Source organism: Necator americanus, chromosome II, assembly GCF_031761385.1.
Source record: "Necator americanus strain Aroian chromosome II, whole genome shotgun sequence".
In the NCBI taxonomy this organism is placed as follows: Eukaryota; Metazoa; Nematoda; class Chromadorea; order Rhabditida; family Ancylostomatidae; genus Necator; species Necator americanus.
Window position 1 is genome coordinate 35,090,774 of NC_087372.1, and position 21,365 is coordinate 35,112,138.

The 21,365-nt window shown below is 39.2% G+C and overlaps 2 protein-coding genes across 2 annotated transcripts; one reads left to right on the forward strand and one right to left on the reverse strand.

The window, feature by feature from the left end:
- Nucleotides 1–170: 170 nt before the first annotated feature.
- Nucleotides 171–520, forward strand: RB195_020449 (uncharacterized protein; the record flags this gene model as incomplete). Its single annotated transcript, XM_064188743.1, has 2 exons — nt 171–253; nt 343–520. 2 exons carry the CDS (start codon nt 171–173, stop codon nt 518–520), a joined length of 261 nt encoding a protein of 86 aa, XP_064044624.1.
- A 4,861-nt stretch (nt 521–5,381) lies between these two features.
- RB195_020450 (uncharacterized protein) lies at nt 5,382–21,333 on the reverse strand (the record flags this gene model as incomplete). The annotated part of the gene is made up of 30 exons (XM_064188744.1): nt 5,382–5,519; nt 5,688–5,799; nt 5,968–6,072; nt 6,163–6,310; nt 6,471–6,564; nt 6,983–7,096; nt 7,153–7,318; nt 7,700–7,794; nt 7,869–7,974; nt 8,125–8,248; nt 8,336–8,424; nt 8,614–8,759; nt 8,846–8,986; nt 9,044–9,160; nt 9,265–9,359; nt 9,463–9,634; nt 9,690–9,857; nt 10,091–10,201; nt 10,266–10,400; nt 10,460–10,669; nt 10,734–10,810; nt 10,945–11,124; nt 11,218–11,416; nt 11,555–11,693; nt 11,792–11,965; nt 13,065–13,302; nt 13,373–13,565; nt 19,308–19,430; nt 21,012–21,094; nt 21,252–21,333. The coding sequence occupies 30 exons, from the start codon at nt 21,331–21,333 to the stop codon at nt 5,382–5,384; spliced, it is 4,074 nt and encodes a 1,357-aa protein (XP_064044625.1).
- Between the last annotated feature and the right edge of the window lie 32 nt (nt 21,334–21,365).

Genomic DNA, 21,365 nt, shown 5'->3' on the forward strand with positions numbered 1-21,365 from the left:
TGACGATTGCACTCGATATGGGACCTCGCTACTTTGAACTTCAAGATTTTTTTTGTGTTTGTGTTGTGATTTGTGTTGTAAGATATCGAAAGAAAATAACCTTAATGAATAATTCTGAAATCTGAAGGAAAAATTATTTGCTCGTCCAACTATGTTCGTGTATTTCAGAAATGAAGTTGCTTCCACTCCTGATCCTATTCACAACAATTTTATTCCTAAGTGCTGAGTCAGTTGCTGCCCTCAGAGGATCAGAGTAAGTCCCTCTGTCCTTGTAAGAAGAAATGAAAAGAAAAGTTTTCCTTCTTTTTGTCAAAGTTTCCACACTACGAATAGGAACTATAGGAAAAAACGCATCAAACGCCAGTACTACGGATACAGCTATCCATCTTATCAGTCTTACGGATACAATTATCCATCTTATCAATCTGGCATCAATCCACTCGGTTTGCTAAGGCGAGCAGCTTCGATGAGCTTCTTCCCAAGTGGTGGATGGTGGGGTCGTAATCGCAATGGTAAATAGTGGATATAATTGGATGTTTGAGCCTGCTGTTAGATTTGCTGAGATAAATAAAGTTCCGTTCATTTATCAAAGCAATAAAGTTATTCTTTAGTACTCAAATTAGAGGTTATAGAAAGGAATCTTGTTCGAGCAATTCACATTGTTTACAAACACAAAGAAGGAAGTTTGTCTCTAAGGTTTCGAAATGGGCGTCCACTCTAAAGCTACAAATTGAGTTCCATGTTCTAGACCGTCATCACGCAGTTAATTGCCAACATTACCTCAAATTTGCTACCCAAGGCAATGCTAAACAGGACCTTGAGAGAAAGATCATTTCATAGGGTTTCGCGACAACGATGAAAGTTGCCTGAGGGACCACTTTGTTCATGTGGTCCGCAGTTCACATACTCATTCTTAAAACAGGACCCTATCAGCTTTCTACGATAACCTAAAAGGGACCGGAAGTTGCTCTAAGACGAAGTTTGCATGGCACATTTTATATTCCGAATTTCAGTCAAAATACCTTCTGCAGTGTTCTCCAACACCTGATTTTCCGCATGACTGTGCTGAACATCCTTTAGTTTTGCACCACACATCACACTGAAGAACTTTTGAGAAAACTTTTGATAGTGCGCGATTTAATTTGCGAGGCAACATTCGAGCGAAGCAACGTTTTTAAAAGTACCGTAATGAGGGAGTGAGTGGTGATGACAGAGAAGACATAGTTAGCACGATGTGGAACATTGCCTGGAGCGACAATCGAGTTTCTCCTTCTGTAACGCACACAATTGGAGCGAACCTTAGGGGTAATCAACTATCGGTTGGCTGACAAAAGTGAAGCTCTAGGACGGTTTTAGCTCTACAAAGCAGTTGAAAAGTTCGACTTTCAATGAACCTCGGCATAGTTGAATTAAAAGGTTTTAACTCTTTTAGAACTTGTGCTATATAGCGCGTGATTCTCTACTTGAACTGGTTGCTCTCTAGCTCTCTAAAGGACAGTAACAAATGTTGTTTGATAAAAGTGGGAAGTTATTCGTGGACAACCTCAACTTTTTTGGAACTTGCGTTCGCTGTACGTAGTGGGTGATTCTCTAATCGAAAGCTACCTAGGCAAATTAACAGATGTTGATCATGAATATATAAATAGCATGGAGTCTCAAATGACATTATTTTGTAGTAGAATGTCTAGGAATAGACATATGGATGACAAATTAACGGATTTTTGAGCTTATCCAGCAATGCATAACGCCCACTTCCCACCCAACGTGAGGGCATGACGAGGAAATAAGATGATACTGATGGGTCGTTCTCCCACACGTTTTTCCTGCAGTGCAGCAAAGGGCACACAAAGATATCGCAGAAACCTAGCAAGGGCGGTTTGCTAGAGAGATTCCATGCTTCCTTCAGGCAGGGCACCTTTCAGTTGCTCCCGATGGATGTGTTAGACAACAGCAAATTTCCAAGGTTTATGGGAATTTTGCGCCAATAACTATGCAGATTACATAGCTTGTACGTTCCCAATGTGTACACTCAAATCCCTGATTGTGTTCAGTTAAAGAAGGGCCACCACGTGTAAGTAGCAATCAGACTCGTGCATGCGGCTCCGGCGTCGTGCTGCAAATAAAATAAAAATTTCAAGAATAAAGTGTTTCACTACATATGTCCACATATAAGTTGAAAAGATGAGGAAGCTCTCAACGTGTATTCAATGACAGAGTTTTTCTCTTGAGAGTGATGACAAACGGTCAAGAGCTCGATCTCCACGGGGATCATAATTTTTGCAAAATGGAAAACACAGCTGAGAACGACAGAGGAAACGTTTTAAAACCATTTTCACACTATTCCCTACTATTTACAAACAACTTTACACATGGAAAATGAAACAAAAACGGTTGAGAGTTTGATCTCGGCGGGAATTTTTCCGACTAACACGAACGCAGATCAGATTCTAATAGCATTTTCTTACTACTCTGTACTTCCTACGTACAGTTAACCGCCGGAATCTTGATTTTTGCAAAACCGAAGGAAAGTTACTGATAAGAATATTATGAAAGCAACTTTTCTGAAATTGTATTTATAGCACTGTTCGCCGCGTAGGTGTTATTTAGAGGTCATTTTAGGGATTAGACTGAGTCTTGATTAGAAATTACTGCTGGACTGGTCGGATTTTGTTAGCTTGAAATAAGCATAAGTCACGAACTGCAGAAGAAACGGAGGAGAACATATGTGTCTCCTTTTCGTAGGGGAAGACCTGCGCTATAAAGCGGTTGAAATATTTTTTTTTCTAGAGATCCTCTGATTCCTCTGAAAGCTAGTTGAGAAAAAGTTGAGAATTTCAGCAATTTTCTCAACTATTGAACTTTGTTTGAAGTGATGCAGATTTTGACGCGTACCCAAAAGTCTGAAAATTCGCACTTTTTGTCTTTGCGAGCTTACGTTGGCGCAGTTGGAAAATTCAGCCTCATATTTTGATAGGACATCAATGAAAACCCTTGACTGCAAAATTCTGTTTCTGTAGGTAATCTGGTCCTTTCAAAAGCTAGTTAAGAAAAGTCGGAAAATTTAAGAAAAATATATAGAATTTTCCTCATCTAGGTTACAAAAAAAAACTAGAAAAGCTGAAAGCAAAGTCCAATTGTGGAGAAAAAGTTGAGAAAACCTAAAATCACCTAAAAGGGAATTTTGGTGCTGTTATAGAGCGAAAAAAAGACATCTACATAAAGCCGGTATTAGCGGTATTCCTATAGTTAGGTTTTTTTAAAGTGGTGTGTGGTGGTGGTGGAACTTCGTGACTGTCTGCTGAGAAATGTGCTCTTCAATCTTCTAAACGCCAAATATAAAAGTCACGCATCTGTGTTAGATTGATTTCTGACCGTTGGAATGGAAACATCAATGCATCGCATTGCGCAAACGAGTGTAAGTGCTTCAATGTTTCAATAGATATTGTTTCTTTCAATAGAGAACAGAGTATAGTTAAATTGGTTATAATGAAGAAGTGCTGAAGCAGCTTTCAAACTATGAAAGAAATCAGGTTTGTTCCTTTTGGGTTCTTAGTACTCAATACGAAGTAACCTCTGTTTCCTTAGTTCTATCTCGTTTGGGATAACTGAGATATCAATACAGAGATTTGTAATGCTTAGATGTGATATTTAGACAGTAAATTAAATTCATAGGAGGATCAAAAAATTTTATCAACCACGTGCATTTAAAACACTTTGTTTTCCATTTCATTATCTTCACAACTCCTACTATAATATTTATACTTATGTACTCTATTTACTTCGTTATTTGATGGTTTGTCTTCAAATTGACAGCAGAATGTGGATACCGGATAATTTCTAGTTTTGATTCCACTCCACTCTATTTTTTCCATTTTCTTGGTGAGATTTTTTTTGAATAACTCACTTTAATTCCAGGCCGCAAAGCTCACTTCAGAATGCATTGAATAATTTACTCTTCGTTGCCTCCGTATTCATTACCTCTTGCACTTATCCTAATCTTGAAGTCCATTTTTTTAGTATTTCTCCAAACTAGTCCCAAACCAGAATGTGTGAAATTATACCAGCAAAATCTTCAAAAAAAAAAAAAAAAAAAAAAAACTCACGGCATCTACGTGTATCCATGTGTTTATTTAACATCGATTATCCCATCATCTTCTCTTTGTTCTCTTCATTTTTTCTCTTCTGAAATGCCTTACAACTCCACTCCTGTTCCGACGCCCCTCTTACAGCCTTCCTGTTGAAGAATTCTCAACGCACGCTTGACCTTGCTCTCGACACCCTTATGCAAAGTCATAGCCGTAAGAAAGTCATAACTGATCCTAAAGATCATCTGCAGCACATCTTCGTACTTTCAAGGCTTCTGAACTAATTCACCAGGCAAAGATTCCATTAGCAAAATTTTATGCCCCCTCTTGTCCTGTCCAGATCGCATAAAAGATTTCTTTATTATCATAACAAATCGAAAACAAATATTAAACGGCAATAACACAGATCGTACAATATTCCGAACATGTGAGAGTCATGTGCATTAGCAGTATTAACAATCTTATTAATACAACTATCCACCGGATCACTCGATAAAACCGATAAATTAAATACTATACTCTATGGAACTACCGCTTTGGCAGGGTTGCGATAGTATCCGCTTCGAATGAACTCGAGCGCAGCTACAATCACTTCACGCCTACCATATTGGCAAAAAAACGTCCCTAATCGACCTATACAATTAAACAAGAGTTGATACCAGACAAGACTACGTAAAGAGATCGTCGATACGCATTAGATGTTTGAAAAGGCATAAAACTCATCTTTAAGTTAAGTAAGCGGCCATCGACCAAAACTAAAAATCGATGTCAACCGATCGACTAGGAGATCGATGACTGCCCGTTTCTTAAACAAAACTATTATGACGCATGCACTGAACTTAAGAGATATGCACGAGTTCTCACCAAAACTCGGTTATATGCAACCGGGTCGAGAATATACACAGGTGGAACGAGAGAAGGGCGAATAAAGCTTCGTACACAACAATTACTACTAAGAATAAGACAAGAAAAAGCACAGAACATTGCACTTGCGAGCACATTTTACATGTTACCGTTGAGCAGAAAGAGAAAATCAAATAATACATACACAATACCTGAACGTTGAATGCTTGCAAAGAAGTAAAGTTTTAAATTTAAAATATGACTGAAGAAAATGAAATTTTAAAAATGAAAGAGAAATCATGAAACGGCAATTATCGAAAAGCAAGCAATAAAATTAATGGAAATGATCAGCGCGAAAGGAAAGTCATTGGCAGGGCAGATTTCGGATACCAGCAACAGACTCCGTAGTAATGCGAATTGAAAATATTACAAGGTGCTGCGCCTGAGGCGCTATTATATTGCAATGTTGCGGAATGGACGCACACCACGCGTTGTCATCATTAGCCCTTCGTCGTCTTCTTCGATCTCTGTTTCACGGCGACGAAGCGGTGGAGGCAAATTCAGACGTGCCTTGCCATCAATCGAAAACACCTTAAGGCAAATAAGTTCTGAAGAAGATGAAGGCTAATCGCAGGACAAAATACATGAAAGAGAATAAGGATGGTGATACAGGAGCAACCTCTTCTCTGCATAAACATAGGTGTTTAAAGCCGCTAACCGCCGACAAATTATTCGACCAACTGTTAAAAGAAAGCTTACCTCTTGAGGTGCTCCCATTAATGACAGTAACACTGGTAGCAGTATCAAACCATTAATCACTCCAATTACAATGAGCGCTGACATTACGACAAAGAAGTACTTCACCACAAATCTGTAAGGGAAACTTTTAGACATGCCAAGAGAGTGAACTTTCCTCGCATCGTGAGTAATCAGTAAGATTCAAATGCGATTAAAAACAGTTACCAGCATAGAACATGTCACAGAATAATTGTGTGAGAGACGTAATATTCCTGATGCAAAACTTCTATTAACAACTCACTCAAACTCCGAAAATCCTAACATCAGAATACCCAATAGCGTGGACAATGCGCCATGAATAACAGGTACAAAGACACGATCGATGGCACTTGATGTCCTTTCAGCCCTAAAAACAATAGATGCAGTTCTATGAAGAGAAAAAAGAAAAAAATGGAAAAAAGAAGGATGAAAGTAATTTTTGAAAATCATTCTTTACCTTGTGCCAAGTGATGTCAAGAAAGCCAATACGACATGTGCAGTGAATTCAACGCCAATTCCTACTGCAGTGATCAATGTCACCGCTGACACGGGATTCATCTTTACACCTGCCCAGCCCATAAATCCAGCAAGTTCGACTGTCATCACTGAAATAATGCTGCGAATAATTCGGAATTTCAACTGATTGCTTGTTTAACTTTACATACGACCCTCTCTCGCTTGAAGAATGTACTGAGATGAATCAATATCATCCCATTTCTTGTTTTAGATTAATAAATCACAACAGGGACCACTTCAACGACGTACCAATAAGAATCAGCAATACGTTGAACGCTGCCCATGGATTGAACAAGAGAATCGAAATGACCACGAATACAGCACAGGCTATGAGTATGATAGCCTAAATAAGAAATTCTTCTGAAGACTCCGACGAACACAAAAAAAAAGACTGAAGTAAAACACCGAAATATTTTTAAAAATTAACATAAATAAACAAGAAAAGAGTTCGAAACAAGACGTATTCACGCTGAACTTGTGCAATGTATAAAATCACATTAATAGTTTTAGGCAACATAGACTTCTACAATGCAACTGGAACGCTTCAGTAAGTAGCAATCAAGAAACTCAAGAATTTTCAATTTGCTGAGCATATTTTATTTCAGCGGAGGAACAATTCACTGAAGTCTGCTTTATAAAAGATGTGACAAACAAAATAAGAGGGATCTTCGATGCACAAAATAAAAAGAAAAGAAAATTCGAAAAGAATTCATTACACTAACTTATTTCATTGTTGTTTTCTTTTCTTTGTTTCAACTCACCGTCATTAAATTGTATGTCAGGTGTAGATATTGCTCCCAAAACGTGAATGCGATACCTTGTGGGAAGTTTGGAAGTCCTTGTTGGACAAAATAATCGCATTTTGATCGAATATCCTGTAACGAATAACTCTGTAGGTTTCAGGAAATTGTTGAAATCAGATGCTACCTACCTTAATCATTTCAATTATAACTGGCGTATCCGTGAGACCGGTCAGGTAGAACGGAATCTGTGAATAGGCCAATGGCTCAGCGGGCGGAACTAGTAGTGAGGCATTTTTGTCAGCTATTGACCATTTTGGTGGCGTTGGATAGAACGATGCTTGAGACACGTAATACCTACAACATTATAACGACTAAAAATATAAAGTAGTATTATATTGAGAGAATAATGGAGATTAAAAAACTCTAGGATCCTTCATGACAATGACAGTATTGAAACATTATGTATACCTCCAAGGGGCCGTCGTTTCGTCTACGTATTATCTAGCATTTAAACTTTTCACATCTTAGCGATTTTAATTAGATAAACCAAGGTGAAAACACATATTTATGTTACTATTACTTCATTTTATAAAGAAATGCCATTCAACTCAAAGGAATTCAGGTGCCTTTTATTTTTCATATAGTAGACAACAGGAATTTATATACAGAAAACTTTAAAAACTGTTTTCCTCTGGAATTTTGGATTCCTAGGACTATGGATGAAAAACGACTCACATCATGTTATCTTGGTTGTACCAAGCTGTCAAATAATTGAAAAAGCCGTCTGGATTGATCGTTTGCATGTCGTCAACCAGCCGTATCTTGCCTACCTAAAAATGACGCCAATACCGAAAAGAAAAAAAGAAACTGAAACAATTTCTAACAAAAAGTAGACACCACGTACCCTTCCTTCGCACTGATATTTATTCCCCACACTACATATGAGGCGGTGTGCAATCAGAGCGTCTTCACTGACATTACCTTTCAACTCACCATCGGTAAGATTGAACCTTAAAAAAGCAAAATTCAAACGCAAAAATGGGACTTCTCTAATTTCTACGTAACATGAACAATATACGCATTCGAAAAATCGGACATAAGTTTTCTTTACGAAATACAATGCGAGCAGTATTCAAAAAAAAAAAAAAAAAAAAACTCACTTTCCCAGCGCCATCTCATCGTCGTACGCTTTCTGAATGCTAGCCAGCCAATCCCTCATCATCCCCAGCCAGTATTTTTCCGATGGTTCCCCGGACTTCGTCTTGATCACAAACTTGGATGAAGCTAAATATGTTGCTTTTATATGAAAAATGGTGTGCGCAACGCAAAGTGCGCAAAGGGCTCTTTCTTAGTGAAAAGTCCTATAAGCACCTATCGCTGTTCTGTAGTTGTCGATCTGGTGTTGTTGTCGTGCATAGTCGATGTTTGGACCCTTGATTACAGCGAACATAGGATAGAAACTGAAAGAGAGAGTGTAGAAGGAAAAGTAGATACCATAGGAGGTATAGTTTCCTCTGTGGTGGATTTGCTTCTCTTCTCCTTCCTTTTTGGGAAGGAAATAACTATGGATGCACTTGATAAGAATCGACAGCATGACAAGTGATCGTATAGTCTTAGTTTTGCTAGTATTTCAACCATTTCGAACTCACCTAAAGTATTTATCCCTGGCTTGAAGGAACTTTGCCGGTGCTGTATGCTCTGGTAGAACATCGCTAAGTTCCAGTCCTATCGCACCTCGCTGCATTCCAATGAAAGAGAAAAAGAGTAGCACTAATGAGCCGCCGATGACAAAGATCTGAAAGCGCTACGTTTGAATGGTCACATTTGAAAGCACAACAAATATGATGCAGCAGTATTAAGACAAGAACCGATAACACTCGCCTTCGTACATTTCTTGGTAATGAACGGAATGTAATATTTTTTAATAAGTGAGTGAAGTGAAAGCGGCTCGGGTTCTGGTTCTTCTTCCATTTCTTTGTATGACATCATTCTTGGCATCGGTTCACCGATAGTGCGTTTTTCCTGGAAGGAAAAAGGATGTAAATAAAACATAACGACATGAACCTCCTTATGCAACACCTGGTAATGAGGTTTGGTTATCATCGAATAGGCTTCCTGCCGGGATTCGCCACGAAGACAACAGAACACATCTCGCATACCAGCCTTTCGACGCCGGAGATCGATGGAGATTATTGCCTGCGAAAAAAGATGCATCAGAACTATATGCTTATGTTCTCACTCATGTTCAAATCAGTCAAACGAACTTTCACATCATAAAAAGACAAAAAGAATGAACTTACAGGATATAAAGTGAGAATGGCAATAAAGTTGAATGTAAGTAATATAGAGCTCTGAGCACAGAAAGACCGTAACGCTGGTATGGGCAGCATTGTACCTGAAAACTTATTACAATAAAATGGCAAGCAAATGTGAGTAAATTAGGGAAAACCGTAGGAAATGAGTGATAGTCTGAGAATGGACGAAATTTCCAAACCAACCTGCTAAGAATGACAGTATATTGTTGATTGATGTGCAGAGGATGGACATTCCCGTCTCTCGCATAAGTATTCCGATTTCATGTTGATTGGTTAGTGACATGACATCATGATAGTTATGTAGTAACATGAACATATTATCGACACCAATACCAAGAGTAAGGAATGGTACGATCTGAAAACAGAGACTTTTTTAAAATTTTTCCTTATTAAATGAAGAATTTATTCACCTGAGTAGTAGCTGCATTGAATTCAATGCCAAACCATGTGGCTAAGCCAAGTCCAGAGACTGATGCGAATGTTACTGTTAGTACACCGGCGAGAGCAAGTCCCATGCACGATTGCGATGAAGGAAGGCAACCATCTCTCTTCATTTGAGTGAAAATTGCATACACAAGCTGAAAAAAAGCCCACAGTACAAAACGGAGATCACTCAAAGGACATTCCCCTCAAGTCTACTATCTCAGAAGTAATTGCAGTTTTTGAGTAAAAGAATGGATATCCAAGCGGACAAATAGCAGTGTTATTCTTGGTTTGTGATTAATGACATAAATGCAGCGTCAGCCACCTGCAGGACATCGTATACAACCACCCAAACTAATTCACATCAATTAGGTCCGAGAGAACTTACCATTAATCCATAACCAACGAAGATGATCTTGTAGTTGAACTGGCAGAACTCCTCCAACATATCAGCTATAGATGTTGAAGCGAGTGGATGAATAGTTCGACGTTCAAAACCCTTAAATTCGGAACAGGACCATATTTTACCAGCAATTACCTAGTACAACAAAAAAAAAACTAACTTCTTCATCAAAATTCGCTTTGTGTTTGTACAGCATTTGTGTGAAATTGCGTTGCCATTGTTGGATCACCTCTTGAGCTAACTTTTCATTCCACCGTGTCTGATCCAAATCCGGTTTAGCCATTGGAAGATCTCCCTATAGAACAAGAGATTTTTGGAGACAAACGATGCAAAATCGTTTTCTCTGACGCTCACTTTCTGTTTGAATCGCAGAAACACGTCATTGGGGCTTGCTACCAAGAAAACACTTTGCAAAGCATCAGCAGACTGCATGTCGACCCCTCTGCCTTGTCGTTTTACTCCTCCAAGAATCATATCTTCCGGCCAGTGCAGCACCCCCGCAGCGAAACCAGGACACCCACCCGACATGACGTGAGCGTAGTCGGGGAAACGTGGATACTCCGACTAAAATTGAACACAACATGACTCAAAGGACACGAAAATTACTGAGAACATGGTGGATGCATACCTCTTGCAGAAAATCGGCCCATTTATCAAGGTTTGCGAACATCCAACGCATCATTGGTCCTCGATATTTTTTACAATCTGAAAAACACCTAGGAGTCACAAATCGAACCACATAAAAATGAAAGTGAGATCTCAAGAGAAGTATTCCAAAAATTCAAAAACGAATAAAGGAAGTATCAGACTGCCGTTTTCATGAGCAAAATAAATCGCACCTTCTGCAGCGGCTCTTTCTGCTTTGGCCTTCTTTTCCGCTTCTTCTTGAGCGGTGACAGCTGCAAGAATTTCTGGATTGATAGGCACCGGAATCTCAGTCTCATTCCTATTCAAAGCGTCCTCATCAATTGTCACTCCATCTATGCTTCGTCTTCTTCTACGTCGTCTACCTCCAATATCTAAACAAACAATCATGCAATCATCTCTGTCTATTAAAACAACTTCCAGAAATTGACCTCATCTTTAAAAAGATAAGAATGAATAGCACTTACTGAACATTGAAAACAAATCAAATTCGTAGACGTCGTGCGAGAAGTCATCTGGTACCATAGTGATATTGTTGTTGTTGGCATATTCACGAAATTTTGCAAGAAGTGGGCAAACATCATAGTAGTTTGGAGACATTTTAGGACATTCTGGATCGAGGGGATTCATGCATGGTCTGTCGAGGTATCCGTGGCCAAGACCAGCCTAAAATTAAATATTCCTAATAGGCATACAGTCAGATCATCTTAGACGAACTCTGTGCGCGTAGGTAGTAGAAAACTGGTTGAAAATAATTTTGCACTTTTCTCTAACTTGAAGAGGCATCAAAAAAAGTTCACTAACCCTCTCAAAGAATGTGTGATGCGAGCCAAGGTTGAACATCCGATGAATCTCATTAATGACGTCCATAGGGTCAAAATCAGTCCATTGGATATACTTCCTATTTGGTATTGATTTCAGCCAAGCCAGCACAGATAGATCTCTTAAAGTACTCATAATTGCAACGATACGAAAAACTTGAAAAAAAACCATGCCATGTGAAAAAATTCTTGGATTTCTGAAGTAGCATAGCCCACTCACTTTGTCTCTATCGGTGGATGTGGTCCAAGAGCTTTAGCGCCTTCCCAAAAACAGTCAATCGGGGTGATCCAGATGCATGGCACAATTCTTTCGATCACATCAGCCATTTCGGCAGCGATGCCATCTAATTCCGGTGGAGCAGGCTTGAAGCATATGTCGGATAATGACCAACTGCTAAAATTAAGTCCCGATGAGACCGTATAAATTTGATCTTTATCACACCCATAATACATACATATAAAGAAATTCAGGTAGTGACGATCTCACAGGTTACAGTCCCTTCACAATGATATAAATAAACTTTTCCTTTCCATCACAATGTTCTCATGACCACACTGTTTGCAAAAAAAAAAACACGTGCAAGTGTAAACTTTGATGCTTGCAGGCGTCAAACACTCGGTCAGCTGATTCATCAACATTGAAATGTCATCTTTATGATACGAATCTTTCCAATGGGCACACACCGCCGTATCCGAAATATTTAATTAGTTAAATTCTGAGTTTAACATGGCCACGAAAATGCGCTTCAGCTAATGAATGCATTTCCTCGTTCTATACGAAGCAATATCGACTGAAGAGAAAAATAACCGTTGTGCTTCTCCACACATGTAATAGAAACTTCAAGTGTACATAATAGCTTCGCAGAAAAATGCGTAATCACTTATCAACTGTTTCCCCTGCTTTCTATCTTTTTTACCTATGTCACCCCGTTTTTGAGAAAAATAGAGCTATCTAGGGTAAAAAGATACAAACCCCAAGCTACATCTGATCAACACTAAAACGTGGTATTTTTTAATTCGGCACGGAAACCGGTCCATTAGATTGCCCTTATATTCACGCTCGGAGAGAGAAAAAAATACAGTCTGCAAAAATATCTGTAACGTTGAAACTCGCTTTTTTTGTTCTGTGAAATAATTTCTTGCAACTGCAGCAAGACTGAAATGTGTCGCAAAGAAACAAAACCAATTAGTTAAAGGTGAAACAGAATATAAAAAAAACTTCTACTCACGCAAATTCTTTGACGTTTAGAACAGTACGTCAAATAAAAAAAGACTAAATATGAGATCTATTCAAATCCTCAAGAGCTCTCAATCTGGGACCCACACCAGCTTCAACTGAACTGCGCGGGGTCCCACCGCGGCAGCCGAAACGACGCAGTTTTCGCAACTCCACCAAAGTTAAGGTCGTTTCGACCGAACCGTTTATACCAACTTTAGAAATTGATATTTGCGAAAATGAAAAGAGAAAAGGGTGGAAATGAAACAGTACTCACACATTGTGTATCTCAATGCTGAAATTGGCGATCTCCCTCATTGTATCGACATGTTTCAGTAACGGATCCCTATCCAATACGTTTTGGCCAGGATATTCAGGAGTTTGAATCACAACTTGATATCCACCGCCAAGACCATTTTCCCGCACAATTTCGCTACCGCCTCTCGATTCGTTGTAATTCAAAGTGGCTTGTATTCGTGATAGAAAATTGAGCTCTTCGTCAAGTCGTCCGCCCTCTGAAAGAGGGAAGAGATTGTTTTCACCAAAACTCATGTCATGTCATGGAATTTCGTCATTAAAACTCACTAGCCACCCATAATTTCACAATGTCCGTCTCGATATGTACAAATTGTAAGCCGTAACAGCAAATGGAGAATAGCATCAGCACTGCGACTATGACTGTCGCTGCATTTGCATGAACGAAGTTCCCAAGTGAGAACAGAGTCTTCTGGATGAAACTTCGCATGTAAAGGGCCCATTTGTTACCGCTTGCTTTGCCCTGAAACAAGGTGAAATTACACTTTAGGGCTTTTTTCAATTGTACTTTTCTGATGACAATCTAACAGATCCACACAAGGCGTAAAAATAAGTAGTAGAACCATTTCTGAGGCTCATTTACTCTCTACACAACTAAGATCGCTGCAACATCCAAGCGTATTCAACAAATGCGTCAAAAACTGCTACGGTGTCAGCTGTTTTACGCTCGTTTGACTTGTGTTCGCCATTCCTCGTCAATCTCTAACCTCAACAAAACGCCGTCGCCTACAGTGAGCAATGAGCTTTTCTGGTCCCAGACAAACTATAAATCAGATTCCAACCACGAATCGGCAATTACACATTCTACACAGCCGGGTCGCGGTTTCTACCCAGCTTGAATAGCAACAGCTGATCAAACACAAATGGGCTTCCGTTGTTGTATTCCTGAACAACATTTCAGCGAAAGCTGATTTCTCGAGGAACGCTTATCGTTTTTTCTAATCAAATGTTGGATGATGATAATAGGAGAGATGTGAACGTGCAAAAGCAGTTTAGTTGGAAAAGTTGTTTAACCGAGGGGACTGTTTCCTATTTGCGCACAATCTCGGCAAAAACAACACCGCAGAGGTCTTGCCTCAAATTAAAAAAGAAAACATGTCTTAAATCCCAAACCATAGAACAATCTTCATGAACATGAACTCTAATGAACATGATCCGGAACAGAGAAGTTATAAGTGCTGGAGGAAAAAAAGACTAGGGGAGATTCTAAGAGCAGTCCCACCTAGTCTTTTTTTTTGGAAATGATTGGTTGCTGATACTGATAAATTAAACCGATCCTACAACAAAACCTTCGTTATTCGACTATCCACTATCGTCTATGCACCCTAAAATCCCTCTTCGCTTAATAGAGATCGACATTTTCTGCTATTTATGTACGGCATCCACTGCCGAATGTCCGTCAAGGTCGTCATGGGTACGCAATTTAAATCCCATTTACCAGCATAAAACTGTTTACGATGCATTCTGCACGGTATCACTTTTTTCGATGTTTCTAATGCGGTCGAAGCCAGCAAGAACGTTGAGCAAAAAAAAGGCTTCCCCTACAAGCAAATATAACAGAACGGGAAATTATTTCCGAGTAAACGTCTGCACTTTTTGAAAAACGTCAAAAACAGTGTATTTGTGACACAAAGACAAAATAAAAATAGATTTTATTTGCACAGCTATGTATAGCAGTTTTCTAGAGTGCTTTGATGTTTACATTGTGAAGTATTTTTTTTTTGTAACTCAGGCATCTGATCTTATATAGTTGTAGAGTTGTAAAGTCCACAGACAAAGAGTGATTCTTCACTCCAAAAACTGTATAACCTTCGATTCCAATTCCATTTCCCCCGCTCTGTGAACGCTTTCGCAGCAAAGAGCTAATAACCGTCGTTTTCGCTGACTATCAAATGAGGAATAATCCTTAAAGGATGCGACAATTATGGTTCCGCTTAAAAAGAAGTCTGCACGTCTATACATTTCCCTTATGTACACTACAGCATAGCGACTGTAGAGCAGAATAAGGCATTTTTTCTCGCTCGTCGAAAAGCAGCTCATCGGCGCCATCATGTTTGCTGAGCACACGGAAAGCGTTTAAAACAATCATTATGCAAATACAAGCTTCCCAGATTAAGGTCTACAGAGTACGCAGTGCGAAACGCTTAAACGTAGCAGTCCGATAGCACTAAAAGTGGAGCGCTTTGAGTGAATTGAGTTCTAACGGAATGTAAATGAAAAAATGGCACATTTCCTGCTTGTTCCACGCTGAAATGGTTGTAACAAGTTGCCCAAAAAATCAGGAAATTCGAAGAAATTGAATGAAAGTTAGCATAAACATGATTTTCGAGATTTGAAAGCCAGAAATGGTTTGAATCCCTCTCCAAAATAATTGCACATATTTATTTCGACCATTTCCCTTTTGTTCATCCAATTTTATTTTCAGAATCTCATCACCTTTTGTTCGTTCCTATTTTATATAAAAGTTTCGAGACAACGATGTCAAACGGTACACGGCGAATCTCATAAAACACAATCGCAACGACGATTAAAATGAAAGCCTCCATCGTCTCAACGATCTCTCCGACCAACTCAAGATCAGATCAGAATTTCTCATCGAATCCGAGAGAGTGGCGGTTTTCGGTATCTAAGTGCCAGTTGCTAGGAATGAGATGGCCGCATAAATAAATGCGGCCGGTAATGTCACTTCGCAGCGCACTCAAACGTTGCCTACGTCCCATTTGAATGATGTGGTCGGCGATGAGCAGTAAATGATGTCATACTGTTATTGTTGCAAGGTTGACAGATCCTTTGAGATACTGTTACTGCAAACGCACACTTTTAGTTGCTACTGACATAATCCCAAAAAGGAACATTGTTGCGCTCTGCAGAGTACGAGGCTGCACACTGCACTCTTTCATCAGTAATTTCATGCGATTCAATTAGGTTCACATTTCAAAAGACTTGCTGCGCACGCTTCTATCTATACACATTGCAACGGTCATTTCGCTCACCGCTTGAAAGCGCAAAATAGCTCCTTTCAATCGAAATACACGGACAGCAACTAATGTGGCGGAAAACTTTACGACTCAGAAAATTCGGCAGCCGTTCGAAGAAAAAGAAAGTGAAGTTTTCAATGAGGCACGATTAAGCGGAACATTCTCTCCGAATGACAAAAAAGTTCTAAATATAAAACTGACTTGAGTATTCTACCCCTACTAACACCATTTTAAACATCGCTTCAATACATTGTTGGAAACAAAATATGCACAATAAGTGCAGGAAATGTGATCTGCCATCATAATTATGGTAATTTCCGAGTCCAACCACTTGAATATTCTTCCCCTTTGATTATTTCTGGCAGCATTTCCACCACCCATCGCGTTCACGATTGAGATGTGAGAGACACATCCGATACGATCTGCATATAAGAATTCTGATCGCTTCAAGCCGACAATGATGTAGAATATAGAGCTATGCAGCTTGACGCAAACAGCTAACCAATAACACTTTTCCATTGGAAAGTCCAGGGTTTTTTTTTTCTTCTAGCATCATTTCTTTCAGAAATCACGTGGAGCTTTCAACGGCGAACATCCTACAAATTCACTCAGCCCTCAGTCACGCAAAACAAGGTGGTTCGCAACAAAACAACTGTTCCATTCCCACGCACAACGCGCCAGATCATATAGCAAAGTCGCGCTTAGTGAAGTCAAACAGATACTCTTGCTTCTCTTTTTTTCAAAATGTCATTCTGGTTTATTTCAAGCTATGGATATGGACATAGGAAGAAATCCATCGCTATAGGAGTGCAGTCTTTTCACCACCTACACAAGAAGAGACTGCCGCATTCCTAGCGCGCTATCCCAGACGTGTCCATTTCTTCATAGCACGTTCTTCTTAGAGTGCGATAAAATTGACATCTCTCTCGAGACCGATGGCGATAGAACATTTATTCTCTCACATGAAGAACATGGGAAGATAATAGAGCACCTCTAAGTTGCTGCAGAGAGAAATTGCATGTTTTTCAGAAATTCCCGACTTTCACGCAGAAATACAATAAAGTACAACGGATGAAGTGTTTTTGATGAAAGAGACTTTACGAAAGCTATGCAAATAAGGAAGATGTAAAGTTAACGGTGAGAAAATATTGTGAAGTGCCTCCTCAGCAAAAAAAAGGTTAGCAAAAATAGTAAAAACGAATCCACAACTGAACCTGTAATGTGATTAACACCACACACATATGCGTGGCTAATTTAAATTTGTTTAATCCCATGTACATTACCTTTCTCATCTCAAAAAACGCAACAAAAAAAATGCTAGACGTTTCAGCAATTTCCTGGGGCAAAGATCAAGAGGGTCCGCCAGTTTACCACACATAACTCTTCTGCTTTGCAACCATGCGGCGGCTTCTCAACAACACGCTCTTGTAAGCAGATGTTCTCGGCTGCTTGAGCAAAACGCCACATCAAGTTGCCGTGCAAACACATTACACAGGCACTTTTAGTCCCTTGAAGACGAGATAAAACATCGCTCCCACTCAGATTTTTCTCATGTCCAAGTCTTGATCTAAGGTGGATGAATGCCCGGCCTAATTTCTCCATTGCCGCACCAGAAAACCTCTTTAATGGATCGGCAAGCGAGCTTTGCGCTAAGACTGATCGATACTATTCTCCTCGCAACGGTCGTTCAAATTCAATGTTCCAATGGCTAAGCGATTTAAATTAGTCACGCGAAAAATGCTAACATCTGGTCAGCGGCTGTTCATCGTAGACTGCTGAACAGCGAAGAGTAGAGAGAAAATTCCTCTTAGAGAAAAAAAATTCAAAAAAAAAGCCGAATTTCCTTAGCATCCTGTCATTCTATGCTGGTTTTTTTCGTTTAAACGATTCTTAGTTCGGAGTCAACTTAGGCACATATTCACAACTGCACAGTACATGAACAAGTCTCACTCACTCCCCACATGCGATCGTCTCCTTAATCCTCCCCTAACGCCTCATCTGTGTGTATCGCGCTTATTACGTGCGATGTACCCACGACTATAGCAACGCGTTCAACAACCCACTTGACTATGAAACCGTCAAAACAAAAGCCGTAATACGACACACATAATAACCTGCACGCACGTTTCAGTCATTTCTAATGACGCTTTTTTGCCTGATATACGAAGTGAAAAAAAAAACTAACCACATACGACTAAAATTTCACTTATTTGAATTTTTTTGAACATTACCCCACTCAAGGACATCTTCATCAAGGCTACTGAACAGCGTTTCCTTGTACTTACAAAGGAAAAATCTGCAGCTGGTGCATGAACGGTGAGTAATTAATTGTGTCCGTGCACGACCACACCTCGGTCAGTTACCATCCACTCACGAAAGAGAGCGAATTAGTCAATAACGTCTTGTAGGATGTGTCTGCTCGTCAAAAATCGCATAAACTATAAAACTCAAATTTTCTCAGCGCTCATCAAATTTAATTATCTCAATCTATAACACAAGATCCAAAGTCACTTTTGCAACATCTTTGATTTAGTGGACGAAATATCCGATTACGATAATCTCCATTGCAGTGAAGAAAAAAAACGCCATATTATTTTCGAACGCCTCTGAGCTGTAACAGGATGTAGTTTTGAATATTTATATTAATTTTATATATTATATATTTTCCATCAGTAACATGACCCCCAAAGTAACAAAACACATCGCAACCTCTACTAGAAAATTGTCTACTTCCGTCTGCAATATTCACCTATCGAAAACAATCGATAAACTGGAATCCATTCACCATACGACGAATTAAACACCATTATCGTATCTCCTCGCACAGAATTAACATACTATGCATGTTGCATACGTCCACCCACAGGTGCCACCTGCCAGTCTGTTTTATAATTCTCAGACAACCCATTAGTAACATTATTAATTGCCCAGTTCTCTCTATCAAAGGTGTGATCGAGTAGCAAACAGAAGACCAATTAAACACAAGCACGAAACTCTGTTATTTTATGCATTCACAAAATGCTCATTATAGTCGCCTTCGCAGGGGATTACTGTAGTAAAAAGAGCATGTTTATCAAACGTTATAAACTCATGTAATGAGGCGTACATAAACAGAGACCTCCAACTGATTTTACTGGTTTTAACTAATTGTTGTTTACGAAATTGTTTGCCAAGGATCTAAAGATGGCAGAAATACATAAAAAAAACGAAGAAGTTTAAAAACGCACCCTTTTTATCTGTTGCAAGCAAAGATCTGCATCACACCAAGACGGCTGCTTTAGAAATTCACGTTTCCAGCGGTCATTGTAGTCATCCGAACTTGATTTCCAAACCAAGTACTTGTCCAGAAACTGAAACAGTCACATATTCTACAACCGACAGCACAAACTTCAATATTGCGATCTTGATTTAAACGTAGAAAGTACAGTGAAGCTTTGATACACAAAAGAATGGAAAGGAAATAGGAGTCACTATTTCACAATGGAAATCTTTTAGGAGCAACGCCTAATCGTGGATTTTTCCTCGCTTTTAAACGTAGATAATTACGTCCTCTTTATATCTGAATCCCTAACTATGTCATTATCGACTTCCTTGTTCCTCAACACATTTCACGCTCAAAACCTACAAAACATCACGAGACAGCTGATAAGAGCGTGAGCTGCTAAGATATCAGCTTTTCAAGCCATTGCATTCGAATACAAATAGCACAAACACAAAATGACCTTCTAAAACGTCACAAATCACGGCATCACAAAATGGTCGTCAATAATATGTCCACATGTCAAAACACCAAAAAAAAACTTCTGAAAAACTATGCTTTAAAATCTAAGCCGAGTGCTCTTCATGATCCTAGGTCTTAAATTTTCATATGCTCCTAGACACACAAACTTCACGTGTCACATTGTCTTTGTCAATATTTACGCTGTTGGATGACATACAACCGAAATCCTTTGAATGAAGACTTATCGAGGTTACACGGTCCCTGCACAACCTCATGAAACACAAGAGTCATAAAAGATGACAAGTGCGATAAAATGAACAATCAGTGATTACTAAACAGTGTTCTACTACCTCTTTTACCTCGATCTAAGACAATGTGTTCAAATCTCGTACAAATATATATCAGACTCTTTTGGTGGTACAAATAAAAAGAAACGAATAATGCCATACCAACATTAAGCATTTCCGTATTTCTCGAAACAACAAAAACAGGAGATGAGTCTAACAAATCCAAGAAACACCATCAAATAAAACCTTTCGTGGTACTCATAGAACATGAGCAACATGTTATTATTGACAATTATCAACATCAGGAAGTATAAGACCTGCTATGACCTTGCATCAATCATCTTTTTTACGCAATGGTCTACTTCCAAAGAGATGCCGCCTTTTCACACCTTCTGCAAAAGGCAACAGAAAACTGCACGGAAAGATCGCCGGGAGGAAACCTTTTGAGGTGCAGACCAATGTGAAAAAAGAGCTCTATACAAGGTCAAAGCAAGATGGTCTATAAATTCTTCTCATTCGCTTCGGAATCGAAATCATCACATGAGGTCTACTCCCAGTGTCAATTATAGACGAATCGCTGTGATTCATCAATAACTTTCACTATAGAACTAATCAGTTCTATAAAGACTATTTTTCCACTTCTTTATAAATGAAGAAATAATGCTAATATTCAGCTAGAGCTACTTCGACATCAAGAAAATTGAAATAAGTCGAGCGTGATATAAGCTACAGCTTATATTAAGTTTACTTAGTAATATTTGAGCGTTAATGATGTTAATGAACTTCAATAAAAGAGCCAGAAACATATTGAGAAGTGATAAGGAATCCTCGCACTGGAGAACAATTCATTTCAACGTTGAAATCAAAATGCTGCACGAAACACAATCAAAGAACTAGAGACTAGAGACATAAAACAAACTTACACGTGTAAATGCACTACTACTTGTGATGACATCATTTGCAGAGTCATAATCTGTTGCATCAAAGTATTCTTCATCTTCTGGATCTGAAATGATAGCGAAATTTGATGGATGTTCGTTGTCACCTCAAATATGTACACGGAGATAGCAATTAGCGCAAGATTCCGTCACATGGTTCCTAATAAACGATGTTCAGCAAATAAAATCAATGAAATTTCGCGTCAATAAAGATGGAAAACTCACTGAGCCGCAGAAGATGTTGCGCAGAACGGTTGGCGAGCGCTTGAACGCGCTTCGCACCGGGAGGCTCCAACAGCGTCAGCATTATGTCGATTCGAGGACAGGCGTTGTGGTGTT